Below are 16,913 nucleotides of genomic sequence, written 5' to 3'. Positions count from 1 at the left end.
TCATCCACAAAGTCAGCCTACAGATATATTTAAAAAAAAATCAGTCTCTTTAGTATACTGTCTTACTTCTATGCCAAAGAATGGTATTACTATTAGCTTGATTGCTCATCCTCTTCACCTGTCTTTACTACTTAAAACTAATGGTTATTGCCCTCCAAATTAAATCTTAGTCTTACACAAAGACTAGTTGATAAATATACTCCATGTATTGTGGGTCTTGGCATTTCCAAAATATAAAAAATTTAAATGTTTTGGGCAGTAGTAGTACATCAGTAGAAGACTGTTCAAACATTTAAGAATTTTATTTTTTGAATAAATGTTATTGTAATAGATGTACACTGTTTGAATGAATAAAAATTCCTCAAGGAAACCAGTTTGATATACTGTATCAGTTCTAAGATGCAAATTTTCTCACAATTTTTATAACTTTGAAATTGTATTATCTCTTAAAAATGGTAAAAAAGCATTGTGTCATAGTTTAATTTTACATAATTTTTTTCTTAGTGTTACATAAAATAATGGCATAAATGTATGTATTTGTAGTTACTGCTTAAATTTTAAGTGTCCTTTTGTTTTCGGTGGAGGGATGTCTCAGTGCTAATCTAACACCCTCTGCTGCTTAGGGAGAAAAATACGTTTAAAAAAAGTGTTTTCATATTTTAATGGCCAGTTGCTCAAAGAACAAAGAATAGGCTAACCTGGACTTCAGAATGAGAATACTGTTATCGTTAGGGTCTTGCCACATTTAAGCTATAGGTTGATTATGAAAGAAGAAGAACTTTTTTTAAAAAAAGATGGCCTGTTGTGACCACCTAGAGGGGTGGATTAGGGAGGGAGACACAAGAGGGGGAGGATATGGGGATATATGTATACATACATATAGCTGATTCACTTTGTTATACAGCAGAAACTAATACAACATTGTAAAGCAATTATACTCCAATAAAGATGTTAAAAAAAATGGCCTGGAGAAGATGAACTGCTGTTGAATCTTGCCATTCTAGAGAAGGTGCCCAAGATCTTTCTAAATATCCAAATTTACTGATATCATGAGGACATAACATTTTCCCCATAAAGAGCTATATTGTATAATCCACTTTATAAATCTATTAAAATTAATGGTGGCACAAAAATAATCTATATTATTATATACATTGTGGTAACTCGTATGGCATTAACCGTGATCTTCAAAGAAAATTTTTGTCACAAACAAAGGTAGGCTTAGAACAGGTAGAGAATGGTAATAACTATGTGGAAAATTCTATAGCTTTCTGGAGTTGTAGGTCCAAGACACTCATCTGGGCCCCCCACTGGCACAGTTGACTTGCTTCTACACATAAACCTGAGATCATTTTGAAATTGAAAGTATGTCTTGTAAAAGTAATAATTACTACACATGGTAGATCTTCAGTTTGTCCAAAGGGTCAAATTCTTGAGTGCTAAATCCACTAATGCCAAGGGTCTACTATATTTCAAAGAATAATCACTCTTGCTATAATACACATCTGTAGATGTAGGGGAAAGACAAAGCATTATCTAAACACTTAAAATAACTCTCAGATATTTAGGTGTCATGTCATTTTGTGCATCCTACTGTGTGGAGATAGTTCAGCTTTCTGTTAATCACCTTTTAACTTCATCTAAGTAGCTGTTTAAACATGACTTCCTTTAGTTATACTCAAGTATTCCAAGATAAGTTACCCTGTTTGAAAACTATTGTTTTCTTGCCTTTTTTTTTTTTTGGTCAGGTAGGGGTGCGACGGATGGAATTTGTGGGGGAAAATTATATATAAAGGATTTATAAATTAACCTTCAGGTACTTTTCAATTCCATGGGCACCAAATTCTCTTAGAAATACTGAAGGTGCTAGTAAAATGTATTATATGCTACTATAGAGCACAGTACTAAAATTGATGGATACAATAAATTTGAAGACTTCCTTTTCTTTAACAAGACAACATGCCATGTTTTTCTGGGGTGACTGTAGTTATACCATATGCCTGTTTTATAAACTGCCTATCTGGGGGGCATTGTACCATAATAGAAAACCATGAGTTTTAGAGTTATAAAATTCTGGATTTAAATTTAACTGCTACAGTTGTGATGTGTGACTTTTTACAAAGTACTTGGAAATATTTAAGCCTTTGCTTTCTGAGATTTTTTTTAAAAATATATATTAGTGAAATGGAGATGATAATCTCATAAGCCTTCTATGTGGGCTAAATTAACTGAGTTAACACATGTAAAGCACCTGGTACAGAGCCAGAAACAGCAGATGTACAGTAAATGGTAGTAGTTTAATTTTTGATGTTTTCCCCTCATTCACAGGTGTTTATAGCAGTCTTTATTATTAGGGATGATATTTTTTTGCTGTCTACATTTTTTAAGTTTTAATGGAAATGGAAGTGTCAGGTTTTAAAGAATTTATTAATGGACTTTTTCAACTTTGAATGCTTGCTATGCATAAAACAAACCTTATTCTAATAAGGATTTGAATGAGAGGATTATGTTATAGTAAATTATGCCTGTTTTGCAAGTAGTATATTGGTCTATTGCAGGGTTTAATTTTGTTTTAATTCTCCTCAATTTTCTAGTCCACATAAAGTAACAAAATTGAGGTTATTTCATTTCTCAACAGGGAAGGTGTCTGTTTGCCAGTGGCAGTCCATTTGAGCCAGTGAAACTCAGTGATGGGCAAGTCTTTACACCAGGTCAAGGAAACAATGTATATATTTTTCCAGGTAAATGCCACCATTATTTATGTTATAGAGTAATCATTAATAATTACATTAAAATTCCTTATGAAATTCTTTAGAATTTAAGATTTAAAAAACAATGATATTTACAGGATTTTGCTATGAATGTACAGGAAAACTCAAGGAATTCAGCAAATCCAACTTGCTCTATCTCCCCTGAAAATTTTTTTATTCATACCATTCATTAAATTTGTTTTTATTATAGAAATAAAGTAGTACATGGTTCATAAAAATGCAAAAGGAACAGAATGTTAAAAAATTATTTAACCGGGCTTCCCTGGTGGCGCAGTGGTTGAGAATCCGCCTGCCGATGCAGGGGACACGGGTTCGTGCCCCGGTCCGGGAAGATCCCACATGCCGTGGAGCGGCTGGGCCCGTGAGCCATGGCCGCTGAGCCTGTGCGTCCAGAACCTGTGCTCCGCAGCGGGAGAGGCCACAGCAGTGAGAGGCCCGTGTACCACAAAAAAAAAAAAAAAAAAAAAAAAAATTATTTAACCTTTTTATCTCCCCTTGGTACCTCCTTATCATACTTATCAGCTATAACCACTGTGACTTCCTTTGAGTTTTTCTGATGGTTACCATCATGACTGGCACACTTATCTCCCTTATCTTGATTCTTCCAACTCTAGACTGTATGTGTGAACTTCCAACTGTGAAATCTAAATAATAGTCCACACGTAATACCTAATACTTCCTAATACCTTGCTTTCTCTCTCTACCTCTCAATTTCTATTACTGCTTTTAGCTTTCCTAGTAGTTACCTTTATCTCTATATAATAAACTTAAAGAGCTTTTGTAAGCAACTTAAGACAGTTTTTATTAGCTTGCCACAGTGAAAAATGAAACAAAAAAATCTGGTATTTAGCTTTCTTATCTCTTCTTATTTTATCTCTCAACTATGGTTGGTGATATTTCTACATTGCAGAGAAATTTTTGAAACTTACATTGTGTTCTTTTGTTTTCAATGCTTTGTCTCTGGATTGATTCTGAAATTACATGATTATATGTTATTCATGTCTAAACAAGAGTGTGGTTTGATACATACAGTAGAACCTGCAATTCTATATCAACAAAAATTTTGACACTCAAAGTCTTCTAAGTGTCATGTATAATGAATCCTCCTCTGATTTCTTGCCAGCTTTCATTTCATCCTGCTCCTGCTCCACAGCACATCATTTCTCTGGTGCTTCTCTCTTGCCCATGTACACTATTCCTCTTTGTGTTGGTCTCATTTTTCTGGAATACATCTTTGAATAAGTTTTTTTTATGAAGCATGGATGAAAACTGAGTTTTTATGTATCTGAAAATGTCTTTATTTTGTTCTCTCGCTTGATGGTTTGGTTGGGTAGAGATTTGTATATTCAAAGTCATTTTTGTCAGACCTTTGGAAACATTTCTCCATTCACTTTCAGTGGCCAGGGCTGCTGATGAGAAATCCGGTGCCAGTGAGATTCTCATTCCTTTATACCTACTAGCTTTGTCTCCCTAAAAATGTTTCAGTGTTTTCTTTATCTTTAGATTTCTGAAATATTTGTGGGATGCCTCCAGGTTTGGGCTTTATTTCCAACTATCATGCATGTCTGCAGGTGGGCCAATTCACTATATTTTCCTTTCCAAAGGATTTTTTGTTCTGTTTTTTTCCCCCCGTCATTTCTTTCCTTTCATTATTTCTGTTTTTCCCTTATGGAACTTGTGTTAGACCATGGTCAGATCCCTCTGTTGCCCTGACTTGTAACTTTTATTCGTATTTTTGCCTCTTACCTTTTTTGTTCTATAATATGGGGGATTTCTGTGGTGTTTGTTCATTTATCTGTATCTGTTTTGGTTTCTTTTTTCCTTTTTTTTAGCACTTCTAGTGGATGTTTTGTTTCAACAATCTTTTTTCTTTTTATTATGGAAAATTTCAAACATATACAAAAGTAGAGGGAAGAATGAAATCCCATGTTCCATTCTCCCACTTTTGGGCAGTTATCAATTTGTAACCAGTGTTATTTAATCTATACTCCCACCCACTCTGCCTTCACTGGGTTATTTTAAAGCAAATCAGAGACATCATATAATTTCATTAATAAATACTTCAGTATATGTCACTAAAAAAATAATTTTTAAAAAATTAAACATAACCATAATAGTGGTATCACACCAAAGGAAATAAACAATAATTGCTTAATATCATATCATCAACTCAGTAGGTTCAAATATTATTTTTTACTCTCAATACCTTTTCTTGTCATAGAATAACTTTTTAATAGCCACTTTTTTTAAGCTTGCAGCATTCTTTCAGATCTCTCCTGAGAGTTATTAAGATTCTTTTAAATACTTCTTCCTTTGTGCTGTTTATTTTCCAGAAGTTTCTGGTAATCCTTAATTTATTCATTTTAATGAAATAATTATGTTGAGTAAAATAATGATTTGGCATGAATTTCCTTTGTACTTGTGTCTTTCTCCTTGTGGGCCTCTCCCTGAATAACTGACAGCAGGCTCTAAGATTTTAGGACAGATTTATAGCACACATAGGGTGGCATCAAGGAAGCACGTTATTATAACTGCTGTTAAAATAAAGATTTTGGGCCTGTGAATATCCTAGTGCACTTTCCTCCTTTTCCTAGTGCACATTCCTTGTTTTCCCCCCAGCAGAGTGGTTGTGTAGAGTTCCGCTCTGCTTGTCTCTTGAGATCCAGCATCTGTAACAGAAACTCTGCCATCACTGATGATCCCCTTGTAGAACTTGATAATGTTCAAAATCAGTCTGTTCCATCCAACAATATTTCTCTGGCATAAAGACCATGAAGAGAATACTTCTCTGCGATTTTAACAAAGCCATTTTTAATATCATATTTGACTAACAGAGAATTTGGCAGTTGATTACTTTTATATAACATTTCAGTGTTCTAACTTTATTAATAACAGTTATTAGGACTATAAATATAGACAAAAGAATGACTTGGTAGCAGAGGTTAAAATGGGCTTAAAAACAGGATTGGCCAAAAGAATGATCAAAAAGCAGTTAAAAACTCAAGGCTTTGGAAATGTTTGAATTACCTACTCCAGCAATTATACCTGGATGAACAACACAATTAAAACCTAAAAGGGCCAGAGCCTTCCTAATCAGGAAGAAGTGACTGAGAGGTAAAGCTGTGCTTTTCATGGAGAGAGGTCAAGAGTTGGAGTCTGGCACCTGTAAAGGATGGGGTGCTAGTGAGCCACCTCCCACTTTGGGCTGAAACCTTAAAGGACTGTATGTACCTTGGAGTGTGGGTATAGTTTGCACTTGAGGTGATCTAGAAAACCTCAAGCCTTTGTTTTGGCCTACCAGTGTCCACAAGTACCTGGCAGAAGCGAGCGGAAGTCTTCTCTGGTACAAGATAACACTATCCTATTCCTCAAGTTACTTTTACAAATAAATTTTCAAATACAACCGTAGTTAAGAAATAAAAAGATAATGAAGCACATAAAGAGACAAGCCAACACAAGCCAAAAGTAGCAGATACAACAAAAAGAACATCCTGGAACTCTAAATATCGGACAAGTGCTATGAAACAAATACGCTTATTATGTTTATGGGATAAAAGCCAAGCTTGAAAAATTCAGCCAAGTAACACTAAATTCTACAATTGAAAAATACAATAAATTAAGAACTCAGTGAATGAGGCTTATAACAGATTAGACCAAAGGAAATTAATAAACTGGAAGATAGGCCAGAAGAAACGATCCAGAGACCAAAAAAAGGGGAAAATATAGAAAAACAGATATATACCGTTAATTGATATACATTTAATTGAGGTCCCAGAAGAAGATGAGAGTAAGTGAAGCAGAGGCAATGTTTACAGGCCTCATGGCTGAGAACTGACAGATGACATCACTACACAATATTCAGGAAGCTCAGTGAAATCTACGTGGGACAAGTAAAAAGAAATCTACATCCAGTAACATCCTTGTGAGGCTTCAGAAAACAACAACAAAGAGAAAACTGTGAATTCAGCCAGAGCAAAAAGATTTTCTTCAAAGGAATAATTGTCAGGCCAGCTGACTTCTCAACAGCAACAAGATGCCAAAAGACAGTGGAGTGACCTGTGTGAGTGGCTTCTACAAAATACTTGCGAAGCTAGAGCTCATTACACAGTGAAAAGGCCCTTCAAGGATTAGAACAAAATGAAGATATTCTCAGAAGAGGAAAAAAAGAGGATTCACCATCTGTGGACATGTAAGAAAGGAAAGTAAATTCTAAAGAGTATTCCTTAGGCAAAACACAAGTAATCCCAGCTAGAAACTCAGAGAGTAGGAAAGAATGAAGAGCAAAGAAAGTTGTGAATATTTGAGTTAAACAAAAGGAACGTTTTATGTGTAGGGCAAAACAATAATGACGTGGGATTTTGAAAGATATAGAGACAAAATTAAAAGGCAATAATAATACTTTATCGGTTACATAGAGTTAAACCATTAGGAGAAACTTCCATTGTCTGGCAGGAGGGCAAACTAAAAATTAATATGAAACTTTGATCAGAATGCATGTTATAAATTTTAAGATAACCACTAGAAGACTAGAAGAACTTCCAAACTATAAGAGAATATTAGGGGAGGAAATGAAATGATTTTTTTTAAATCCAAAAGGCAAGAAAGAATAGGAAAGGGAATATGGAATAGACAAATGTAAGAAGACAATAGATTTTGCCCCTAACATTTAATTAACTACATTTAATTAAACATAGATGGAACGAATACTCAATTTTAAAAAAATTATCTAGAGGCCGGATTAAAATAATGAAGCTATTAACCACTGTGATCCTCTTCCTATCCCTGAGTAACTGTGTTACCATACTTACCCACTCTGGCCAAAGACTGCTGGGATACTCTTTGAATAGTGTGAAACCCTGAATAGGGTTTGCCATATTCATGCTCATAGCAATCAATTTTTTAAGTTCCTAACTCTTAAATATGAGAAACACTCAAAGAAAGGGATTTTAAGGAAAATCCCTTATATGAACAGTTTATTTCATAAAAGAAACTAAATAGACAAACAGAAAAAAGCAGTTTAGGAGAAAACAGATTATGTGGGGGAAATGGAATGTTAAAAAAAAAACTCTCAATATCCTCATGGAGACAAATATTCCAGACACAAGACAGAATTTTATTTTTAAAAAACTAGAAAACAAAAATGAGCTCTGGACAATGAAAAGTTTGGTAGAAGGATTATAAGAAAAAGCTGAAGAAGTCATCTGGAAATAGAGCAAAGATCAGAGGATGGAAAATAAAGAAAGAAAATTAGAGGGCTAGTCCAGGAGGTACAATATCAGAAAGTAGAAATTTCAGGGAGAGAGAACAGAAAAGTGGAGGGAAGGAAATTATCAAAGACTTCATGAACATTTCCCCAAATTTCCAGATAGGAAGGGCCCACCTACCAAGTGCCAAATATGGTGGGCGAAAGTAATGCACCTCAAGGCACACATTGTGAAATTACAGAACATGAGGTACAAAAAAAGATCCTACATACTTCCAGAGATGCAACAAAAAGATAATTGTTGAAAAAGGATCTGGAGTCAAATTGGCACCAGACTTCTCACCAACAATGCTGGAAGCTGTGAGGTATTGAAATAATGCCTTACAATTCTGAAGGAAAATTATTTCCAAACTAGAATTTTAAACCCAGACAAACTATCAAATAAAGTGGAAGGTAGTAAAAACGTGGTGTGTGTGTGTGTGTGTTGGGGTGCTGGCAGGGGCTCTTCAAAAATGCAAGATTTCCAGAAATGTATCTCCTATGCACTGTTTTTCAGAAAACTACTGGAGGATATAACCTACCCAAAAAGGGGAGTAACAAAAATACTAGGAAGAAGTGAGATTTAGGAAATGGACTCAACTTAGAAGCAAAGGGAATCCGCATGAAGATGAAGAGAGTTTCCAGGATGATAGCTTCATATCTGGAATGGAGAGCAACCAAGCCAGATTGGAGTTTCAGCAGAGATTTATCCTCGAGGATGAAATTAGAGAAATGTGAAATAGCTGAAATTACTAGATGATTTAGACAACTAAATGAATAAGTGTCTCAGCATGAAATAATTTTAAGTACCAAAAAATCAAAGGAAAAAGCAGGATAGTAACCTTAGGGAAAACAAAAAGGCAGAAGAGAAAAAGTTAGGATATAATGTTAATACACGGCTCAGCTGTGAAGAGCACTTATGAAGTCATTATAATATAAACACTGAACACTGATTCAACCAAAATTATGCTCTAACTATATTGGTAAGAGGGCTGGAAATGTGCAAGAAAGCTAAACACTTATTTCCAACAGGAAGGATTCGGTGATCTCCAAAACTAAAAGTCAATCAGAAGAAATAGAAGCAAGCTGTGAGAGAGAGAGAAATACTAAAATAATCAGCTAAGAGAATTAAAAGTAGTTACTTCTGTAGAGCAAGAAATGGAGGATTAGAGATGGACTGGGAATTGATTTTTTTAAGTCAGTATCAACATTTAAAAAAAATATTTATGTATTTTTGGCTGCGTTGGGTCTTCGTTGCGTCGGGTCTTAGGTGCAGCACACGGGCTCTTGTGGCGCATGGCTTTCTCTCTAGTTGTGGCGTGTGGGCTCAGTAGTTGCAGTGCGTGGGCCTAGTTGCCCCGCAGAATGTGGGATCTTAGTTCCCCAACCAGGGATCGAGCCCCCCTCCCCTGCATTGGAAGGTGGATTCTTAACCACTGGACCACCAGTGAAGTCCTGGGAATTTATGATTTTGTTAACAACTGTTGATGAGTTGTATGCATTTGTAATTTTGATAAATGTGAAAACTAAATTGAGAAAAGCCATTTGATATTTCTAAAATTATTTCTTCTAATAAGTAAGAATTATAACAGTTAAAGATCACTTAATTTTAGTGCTCAGATTTCTGTTTTCTCTTGACTGCTTCATTTTTTGAAGGGGCTGTTTGGGGTAAGGGTGGGTTAGCATTAATTTGCTTTAAATCTAGGAATTTATTTGGCTACTTTCATAATTGGAAGTGACCTTACTAAGTAAACTATTTAAAATGTATTCCAGGTGTGGCTTTAGCTGTTATTCTCTGTAACACCCGGCATATTAGTGACCATGTTTTCCTAGAAGCTGCAAAGGTAAATGTTTTAAATATTGTTTGGTTATTTTATAAAAGATGAATTATAAAGCTGAATGGATCTTAAAAACAGAGAGAGAATGGGTTAAATCTGCCGTATGAGTGGAAAGGAAGTTACTCATCCGTTGCTTTTTTGATTTACCTTCTACTTTTGCATAAAATTAATTTATCATTTTTCCAGTGTTGGATTGTAAGCTATGAATATTTTCATAAATACTGTACCTGTATTATACATATCTGAAAGTAACATAATTGTGACAGCATAGATAAAATGTCTTTAAATCTGATTTTTTAAAAAGTCTTTAAATCCGGTTATTTATTTACCGTTTAGCGGTAAACGGTTTTAATTTCTGCAGTGGTTTAAGTGTATTCCTGCTAGAAATAAGGAAAACATGTTACCTGTGTTACTCTCTGCTCCCCCAACCCTTTCCGCATTTTATTAGTCCTTATTATTCTGTTATTTAAGCAAACAAAAGTGAAATTGGTTTTTTTTCTCTTCAGGCTCTGACAAGTCAATTGACGGATAAAGAGCTAGCTCAGGGGAGACTTTACCCGCCACTCGCTAATATTCAGGAAGTTTCTATTAACATTGCTATTAAAGTAAGTAATAATTTATACCTCTTCACATAAATTTTAATGGTGTTTTCTTCATGCAAGTAACACAAGTTCATTAGAGAAAAAAATCAGAAACATTTGGAGGGCACAAAGAAGAAATTTTAGGTTGCTCATATTCTTACTACAGAATATAACTCGCATTTGTTGCCTTCTATTGTTTTTTCTTCCCAAACACATAATAAAAATGCACACACATGCAGTCACCTGTGCCCCTTTTTAAAATTGGTTTCTCACTGCAGTTTTTTCCACTTAATATATTATAAGCCTTTCCCCAGGTAAATCAATAATAATTCTCAAGATCACTAATGTTTCATGGAATTCTCTTTGTCGTATCATAGTTTGCTTAACCATTTCTCTATTTTGGGGGACGTTTAAGCATCTTTCGTTTTGTTAGAAATAATATTGTAGTGAACATCCTTAGATAAGTCTTTATGTGCATTTGTGATCGTTTTTTCTTAAGATAAATTTCTAATCCTAAGAACAAAAGGATTAACATGCTAAGGCCTCTGATACACATTGCCAAATGATTCTTGAGAAAAAAGTATTGATTTACATTGCCCCTGTTAGATATGAGTGTATCTGTTTTCCCATACCTCTGCCAATATTATTTTTTTAAATTTTGCATATAATTTTTATTTAAAACTTATTTTATTAAATTGAATAATTTTTTTTGTTTTTATTGAACAATAGTACTTCCATATTTGTCTTCTACTTTATAACACTGTGCTCTTAAAATATTAAGGGTAATGTTCCTTCTGTTTTGTGTGGTGCAGGTATTTTCCCATTTGTCATTTATTTTAACTTGTTTGACATGCCATTTTCACAAGGTTTTTTAATGGAATGATCTATTTTTGGATTGTTTCCTCACCTCCTATGAATGTCAGTGCTTTCTCCCACTCCAAAATCATAAATATCTACCTGCATTTTCTAATAACTTAAAACTTTTAATCCCTCTGAGATTTTAGTGTGTGATGTGAGACAGAGAAACATTTTTTCCTGAATAGTTAACCAGTTGCCCCAGCACCAACTGATTGGGAATGTTCCTTTTGTTAACATAAAAACCTTGATTTCTTTGCTAAGAGTCTGTTCCTCACCATATTTGCCTATTATTAGGCACTGTTTTAATTTAATAATGTGTACTATTTGATACTGCACATTATACATGCTAAAACGATCCTTACGGTTTTTCAGTATTTTCTTGTCTGTTCTGAACTGTTTATTCTTTTGGATGAATTTTTGTATCAGTTTTTTGAATTTAAAGAAAACCCTGCAAACTGTGTATGAAACTATGTCATATTTATAAATTAAGTTGGTGAAATTGAGTCTTTCTGTATTGACTCTTCCTTATTCAATCTCTCCACTTATTAAGGTTTTTTTCCTTCTTTTTTAAGTTTTTCAGTATAATTTTGTTGTTTTCATCTAAATGTGGCATGTCTCCTGTTATCCTCCTAGATATTCAGAAATTTTGTTATCCTTTAAAATAACGTTTTTTCTTTCCATGTATATGTCCTCACTGGTCATTTCTAATATATAGGGAAGGTATTAATATTTATGAATTCATTTGATAACAGGTTTCTTTGTTGAACAATCCTAATTCTTTTCATAGTTTCTCAGTTAATTCTTTTGGAATTGTTGAGTTGTGAATCATCTGCAAATAAGTTTTGTGGTTTTTTTATGTATAGTTCATTTTTCCCTATCTTACTAAATTAGTTGCTACTTAAAATCAGTTTTAAACAGTTGGGTTGATAAGGGCATCCTTGTATTTTAATAAGGATTGAAATAAGTATTTTTTAAATATTTTTGAAGAAGTAGGCTTCTATTTGTACTATTTACTAAGATTTTCTTAAATATCAGGATTAGATGTGGAATTTATCAACCACACTTTCAACTTGTATACTGATGATCATAAGATTTTACCCCTTTGACTAATACTGTTATTGTTACATTATATTAATACTCATAAACTAAGCAAAGATTGGGAATTGGTAAAAGATGATATGTTTAGGAAATAACCAATTCAGTTGATCGTGGAATCTAAGGTATAGATAGGAAAATGGCATTAGATAAGATTTGAAGTTATTTTAAGACCAGCTTGTACAGATACACAAATGCCAGACTAAGGAACCAGAATACCTTACTATTGTAAAACAACTGAAGAATTTAGAGCCCAGAATTAGGATGAATAGAGTTCAACTTGAGAATTACAGAATATTACAGGTGGGACAGATTTGGGGAGGTATCAGTTGGTTAGATTACTGGTGTGTCCGCATGAAAGGTAGTACATGGGGAAATAGAAGGAGATCTGTGCTGGGGTTGGTATAGGAGCAGAGCCCACAGGATCACCTCTCTTCCCCCTCCTCTGGTGTCCTAAGGCTTTCCTCTTTAGGAGCCAAGGGATCAGGTGAGCAGACAGTGCTGTGTACCTGTCCCCCAGCACTACCCACAGCCACTGGGCAGCCCCATACAGTCACCGGTCACCTGCTGCATGCCTACGTGATCAGGGAGGACTCCCTCCGATCTCAGGCCTTGCCCCCAGTCTTCCCTGTGGGTACAAATATGTTTCCTACAATAGACTGGACAATACAGTTGACCCTTGAACAATGTGGAAGTTAATGGCCGACCCTCTGCGCAGTCGAAACTCTACATATAGCTTTACTGTTGGCCCTCAGTTTTCCGAGGTTCCGCATCCACAGATTCAACCAACTGGGGATCACATAGTACATATTTAATGAAAGAAATTCACATATAAGTAGACCTGCACAGTTCAAACCTGTGTTGTTCAAGGGAATTGTCTCAAAATATAGTGAGGTTGAACTCCTAAGACCAAGGACTACCATTAATAACCATCATTTTTCTTTAAATTTTTCTCTTAGAAAACTGAAAAGAACTCTAATAGTAGTCACCTTTTGGAATGGGAATTAGAGGAGAAAGACATACTTGTTTGATTTGTTGTTGTTGTTTACCATGTATCACTGCATTGTTTTAAAGTTAAAATTAAACCATAACTTGAGAACTTAACTAGGTGACAGGCACCATGCTACCCTGTGAGGAAGCTCTTCATACTAACCCATCTTAAATCAAAACAGAGAGTCAGAGGCTTTATCTTCACCACCAGTCATTGTGTGTGGCTTGCCACAAAGACCAGAAATTCATTCAAGCCAGTTTAGGTGGGAAGTAACCTAGCTTCACTGTTCAGGGTCTTAACTGTTTAGAATCATTCTGATTCTAGAATCAGAATGCTTCGGGTTTGAAACAACAGTTCTCACTTTAAATAGCTTGGGCAAGTTACTTAAGCTCCTCAAACTTTGGTGTTCTCATGTATAAAATGAGAATAATAATAGTACTTGTCTCCTAGGGTTCTTGGGAGGATTAAATGAGATACCCACATAAAGCACATAGAACATGCCTGGCACTCAGTGATGGTGGTGGTGAGTTGCCATGTATAGGTTCTAGCCCTAACTTTACTTGACCTTATAGTTCTAGTGTCCAACACCTGATTTATAATAATTTCTATGTCTTTTAATTCAAATTCTAGAGGAAAAACATCTGGCTCACTTTGGGTTAGATTTTCACCCTAGTCCAGTCAGCTATGACTAGGAAGTAGAGTCTCCTACACATGGTCTCAGCAGGGTGGTGGGGAGGGACACAGGTGGGGCAGGCTACCAAGTAGGGCTGCTGGACCAGCACACGGTAGAGCTTAAAATTATTGAAGTATTAAGGAAATGCCGATAATAGTTCGGGGGGGGGACTTTAAAGTCACTTTAAAACATATTGAACTTATGGTGAGACTGCAGATGTTTTTATCTTTTAATAGTTTGTGAATGTCTTGAAGTGAGTCAAAGTAATGTTATTTTTTATTATGAAAAAAATGCCATTCTTCCAAATTCATTACTTTGTTTTAATAATACTTTTTCTCTTAAATGGGTTAATACTCAGAGTCTACACAGTAATCTTTTGTATTTTTCAGGTTACAGAATATCTGTATGCTAATAAAATGGCTTTCCGATACCCGGAACCTGAGGACAAGGCCAGATACATTCGAGAAAGAATATGGCGAAGTGAATACGATTCCCTGTTGCCGGATGTGTACGATTGGCCAGAGCCTGCGTCACACACTCTGCCAACAACGGAATAGAAGCACACCACTGATAAACACTTTCCATGCTTCAGGGACTCCTTTCTTCAGACAAAAAGAGAGGACGTTCTTAAATTTATGGGATTTTCTGTTTTATTCTCCCCTACCACTTTGCTTATTTTTTCCCATGAATCTCCACTTCTGTACAGGATGGACCTGTTGACTACATTGTTAATGCCCACCTGCGCCCTGAAATCAGATGACCATAATGCTTTCATTCTGATTTGTAGCTCATACCACATCAGAGATATTAAAAATGTACTTGTGAATGTCTTCACTTGTGCTCCTGTTCACTCTTGCCAAAGTATTTGCTATTTACTATTATAGCTAATCATCTTCTCTTACCCAGTTCTTTTAGGGCTACTAAAATAGAAATTTACTTCTGTGGATATGAGTACAGAATTTTGGGAAGAAGCCAAATTTAACCAAATTCTAAGGACAAATTGTCAGTATCTAAAAATGTCCTTTTATTTCTGCTTCATTTTACCTTCATGCTCTGAAATTCCTTTTTAGTAGATAGATCAGGAAAAATCTACCCTATTATGTATTTTCTGGGACTAAACTGAGGCTTAACTATAACGTGGGAGAAATAGGAAGTACTGCTGCCTTTAGACAAATAAACTAGTCATTGTTTTCAACAGTGTATAAAAATCTCAGTGTAACTTTTTAAAATAAATATCTTAAATTTACTTGCTTCAATTTCGCTGTTTTATTGTCCAACGAGAAATTTAGGTTTGCTTATTATGAAAAACATATATTTTCATTTTCTTCTAGATATTCTAAAGAAAGGGGTATAGGGTACCTGATGCATAGATTATGATTTTTGACAGCGTGTGACCTAACAGATTAGCCATATGTTTCACATCTAAATGAGTCATATTTAGACTCATCTATGAGTCTATACCCTTATTCCGGTAGTGATGCTCTTTATTACTTGAGATAATTTTGGAATGTTCATATGATACATTCCTTTATCATTAGTAGTGACAACTCTCTTTCCATTGAAGATGGATTTAATTGTTTGAAACCACCAAAATTAATTTAGGGCTAATTGGGTATGAATAAAGTAGGTGTTCAGACCAGTAAATGTCATTTTTAATCCCAGTAAAATGGGTAATAACTGGCTAGTGAGACCAGTTTTCTTATGTGGCTTACACATTGGAGAGTTCCTAAAGAACAATCCCAAACATTTTGAGAAGTAGTATTGCTATATATGAGCCTAACATAGTTTGCTTTGGGGGGACAAACAAAACTTAAATGCCCATTCTAGAATGTTAACTATAAAAAATTATTCATAGCTACATATCAGTGTGCACATTATTTGATATTTCCCTCCACAGTCCTTGATATGTTAGATGTGATATTCTGTAGGGAGATAAAAAGGCTTCATTTTTATGTTCCTGTCTCCTTTTACCTATAGGTAGAGATTGATTCACAATAATTTTGAATATAATTCAGTGTTTTTAAGAATGCTCGAAATAGCATTGCCATTTGGAGTATGGGAGAATGCAGTTGGTTAAATCCATTTAACAGATGAGTAAAGTTAGAGGTATGTTATATCATCAATCTGTTTTGTAAAAAAAAGCAGTCAGGTCACAATTTGGTTTTTTCAATTAAGGATGAAAGGTTTATGTTTTTCACATTACCTTTGTCAAAACAAAATCATCCACAAAAATATTTTCTGTGAAATCTTGATTTTAGTTTAACATTACAAGTAAAATAATTACAGACCTGTTTTACACCTAATGCTTATTGAAGACAGGAAAATGTAGAATTAAAATAATTTTACTAAGATGTTTGCTTATTAAATATGCCTAACACAGTATACATGGAAATTTAAAATATTTTAAGGAAAAAACAAGGCCAAATGGCATACAGCCTGCTTACTTAAATAAGACAGAAATCATATGTATACTTTAGAAGCTACTTATGTGTTATTTACCAACCAGTATTGGAAGAAGTAACAATTTTTTGGATATAAATTTAAATGTTTTGGTATATAAGCTAAGAATACAGGCAGGAACTAACTATCAGCATGGTGGGAAGGGAGGTGGCATAATGACAGCAAGTTGGAAAAGAAATGGACCTTCTATGGAAACTTTTACCTAGCGAAAAGGTAATTGATTTGAAAAATAGCAATGGACAGTCATTTGTATTCTTTTGAAAAAAGAAGAAATTCTGTAGATTAGTCTGTCAAATTATTTAGTGGGAAAAGTGAGAATACATATTTTTCTAATCTGAGACCCCCACCTGTACTGTGAAATAAATTGGATAACTAATGAGGGTAAGGTTTATTGACTATAATGG

The 16,913-nt window shown here is 34.6% G+C and overlaps 1 protein-coding gene across 3 annotated transcripts in view; it reads left to right on the top strand.

Annotated features, from left to right (window-relative positions):
* The window catches only part of ME2 (malic enzyme 2), a 58,581-nt gene extending 43,286 nt beyond the window's left edge, over positions 1–15,295 (top strand). For all 3 annotated transcript variants that reach the window (XM_059039798.2, XM_067016122.1, XM_067016123.1), the window contains 4 exons: positions 2,639–2,741; positions 9,787–9,857; positions 10,358–10,456; positions 14,439–15,295. In XM_059039798.2, coding sequence (XP_058895781.1) covers positions 2,639–2,741; positions 9,787–9,857; positions 10,358–10,456; positions 14,439–14,606 — 441 coding nt within the window. In that variant the 3' untranslated portion in view covers positions 14,607–15,295. The remainder of the gene's footprint in view (positions 1–2,638; positions 2,742–9,786; positions 9,858–10,357; positions 10,457–14,438) is intronic.
* Positions 15,296–16,913: the final 1,618 nt, after the last annotated feature.

Source organism: Kogia breviceps, chromosome 15 (genome assembly GCF_026419965.1).
Source record: "Kogia breviceps isolate mKogBre1 chromosome 15, mKogBre1 haplotype 1, whole genome shotgun sequence".
Taxonomy (NCBI): Eukaryota; Metazoa; Chordata; class Mammalia; order Artiodactyla; family Physeteridae; genus Kogia; species Kogia breviceps.
This window is presented reverse-complemented; position numbering and strand designations above follow the sequence as displayed.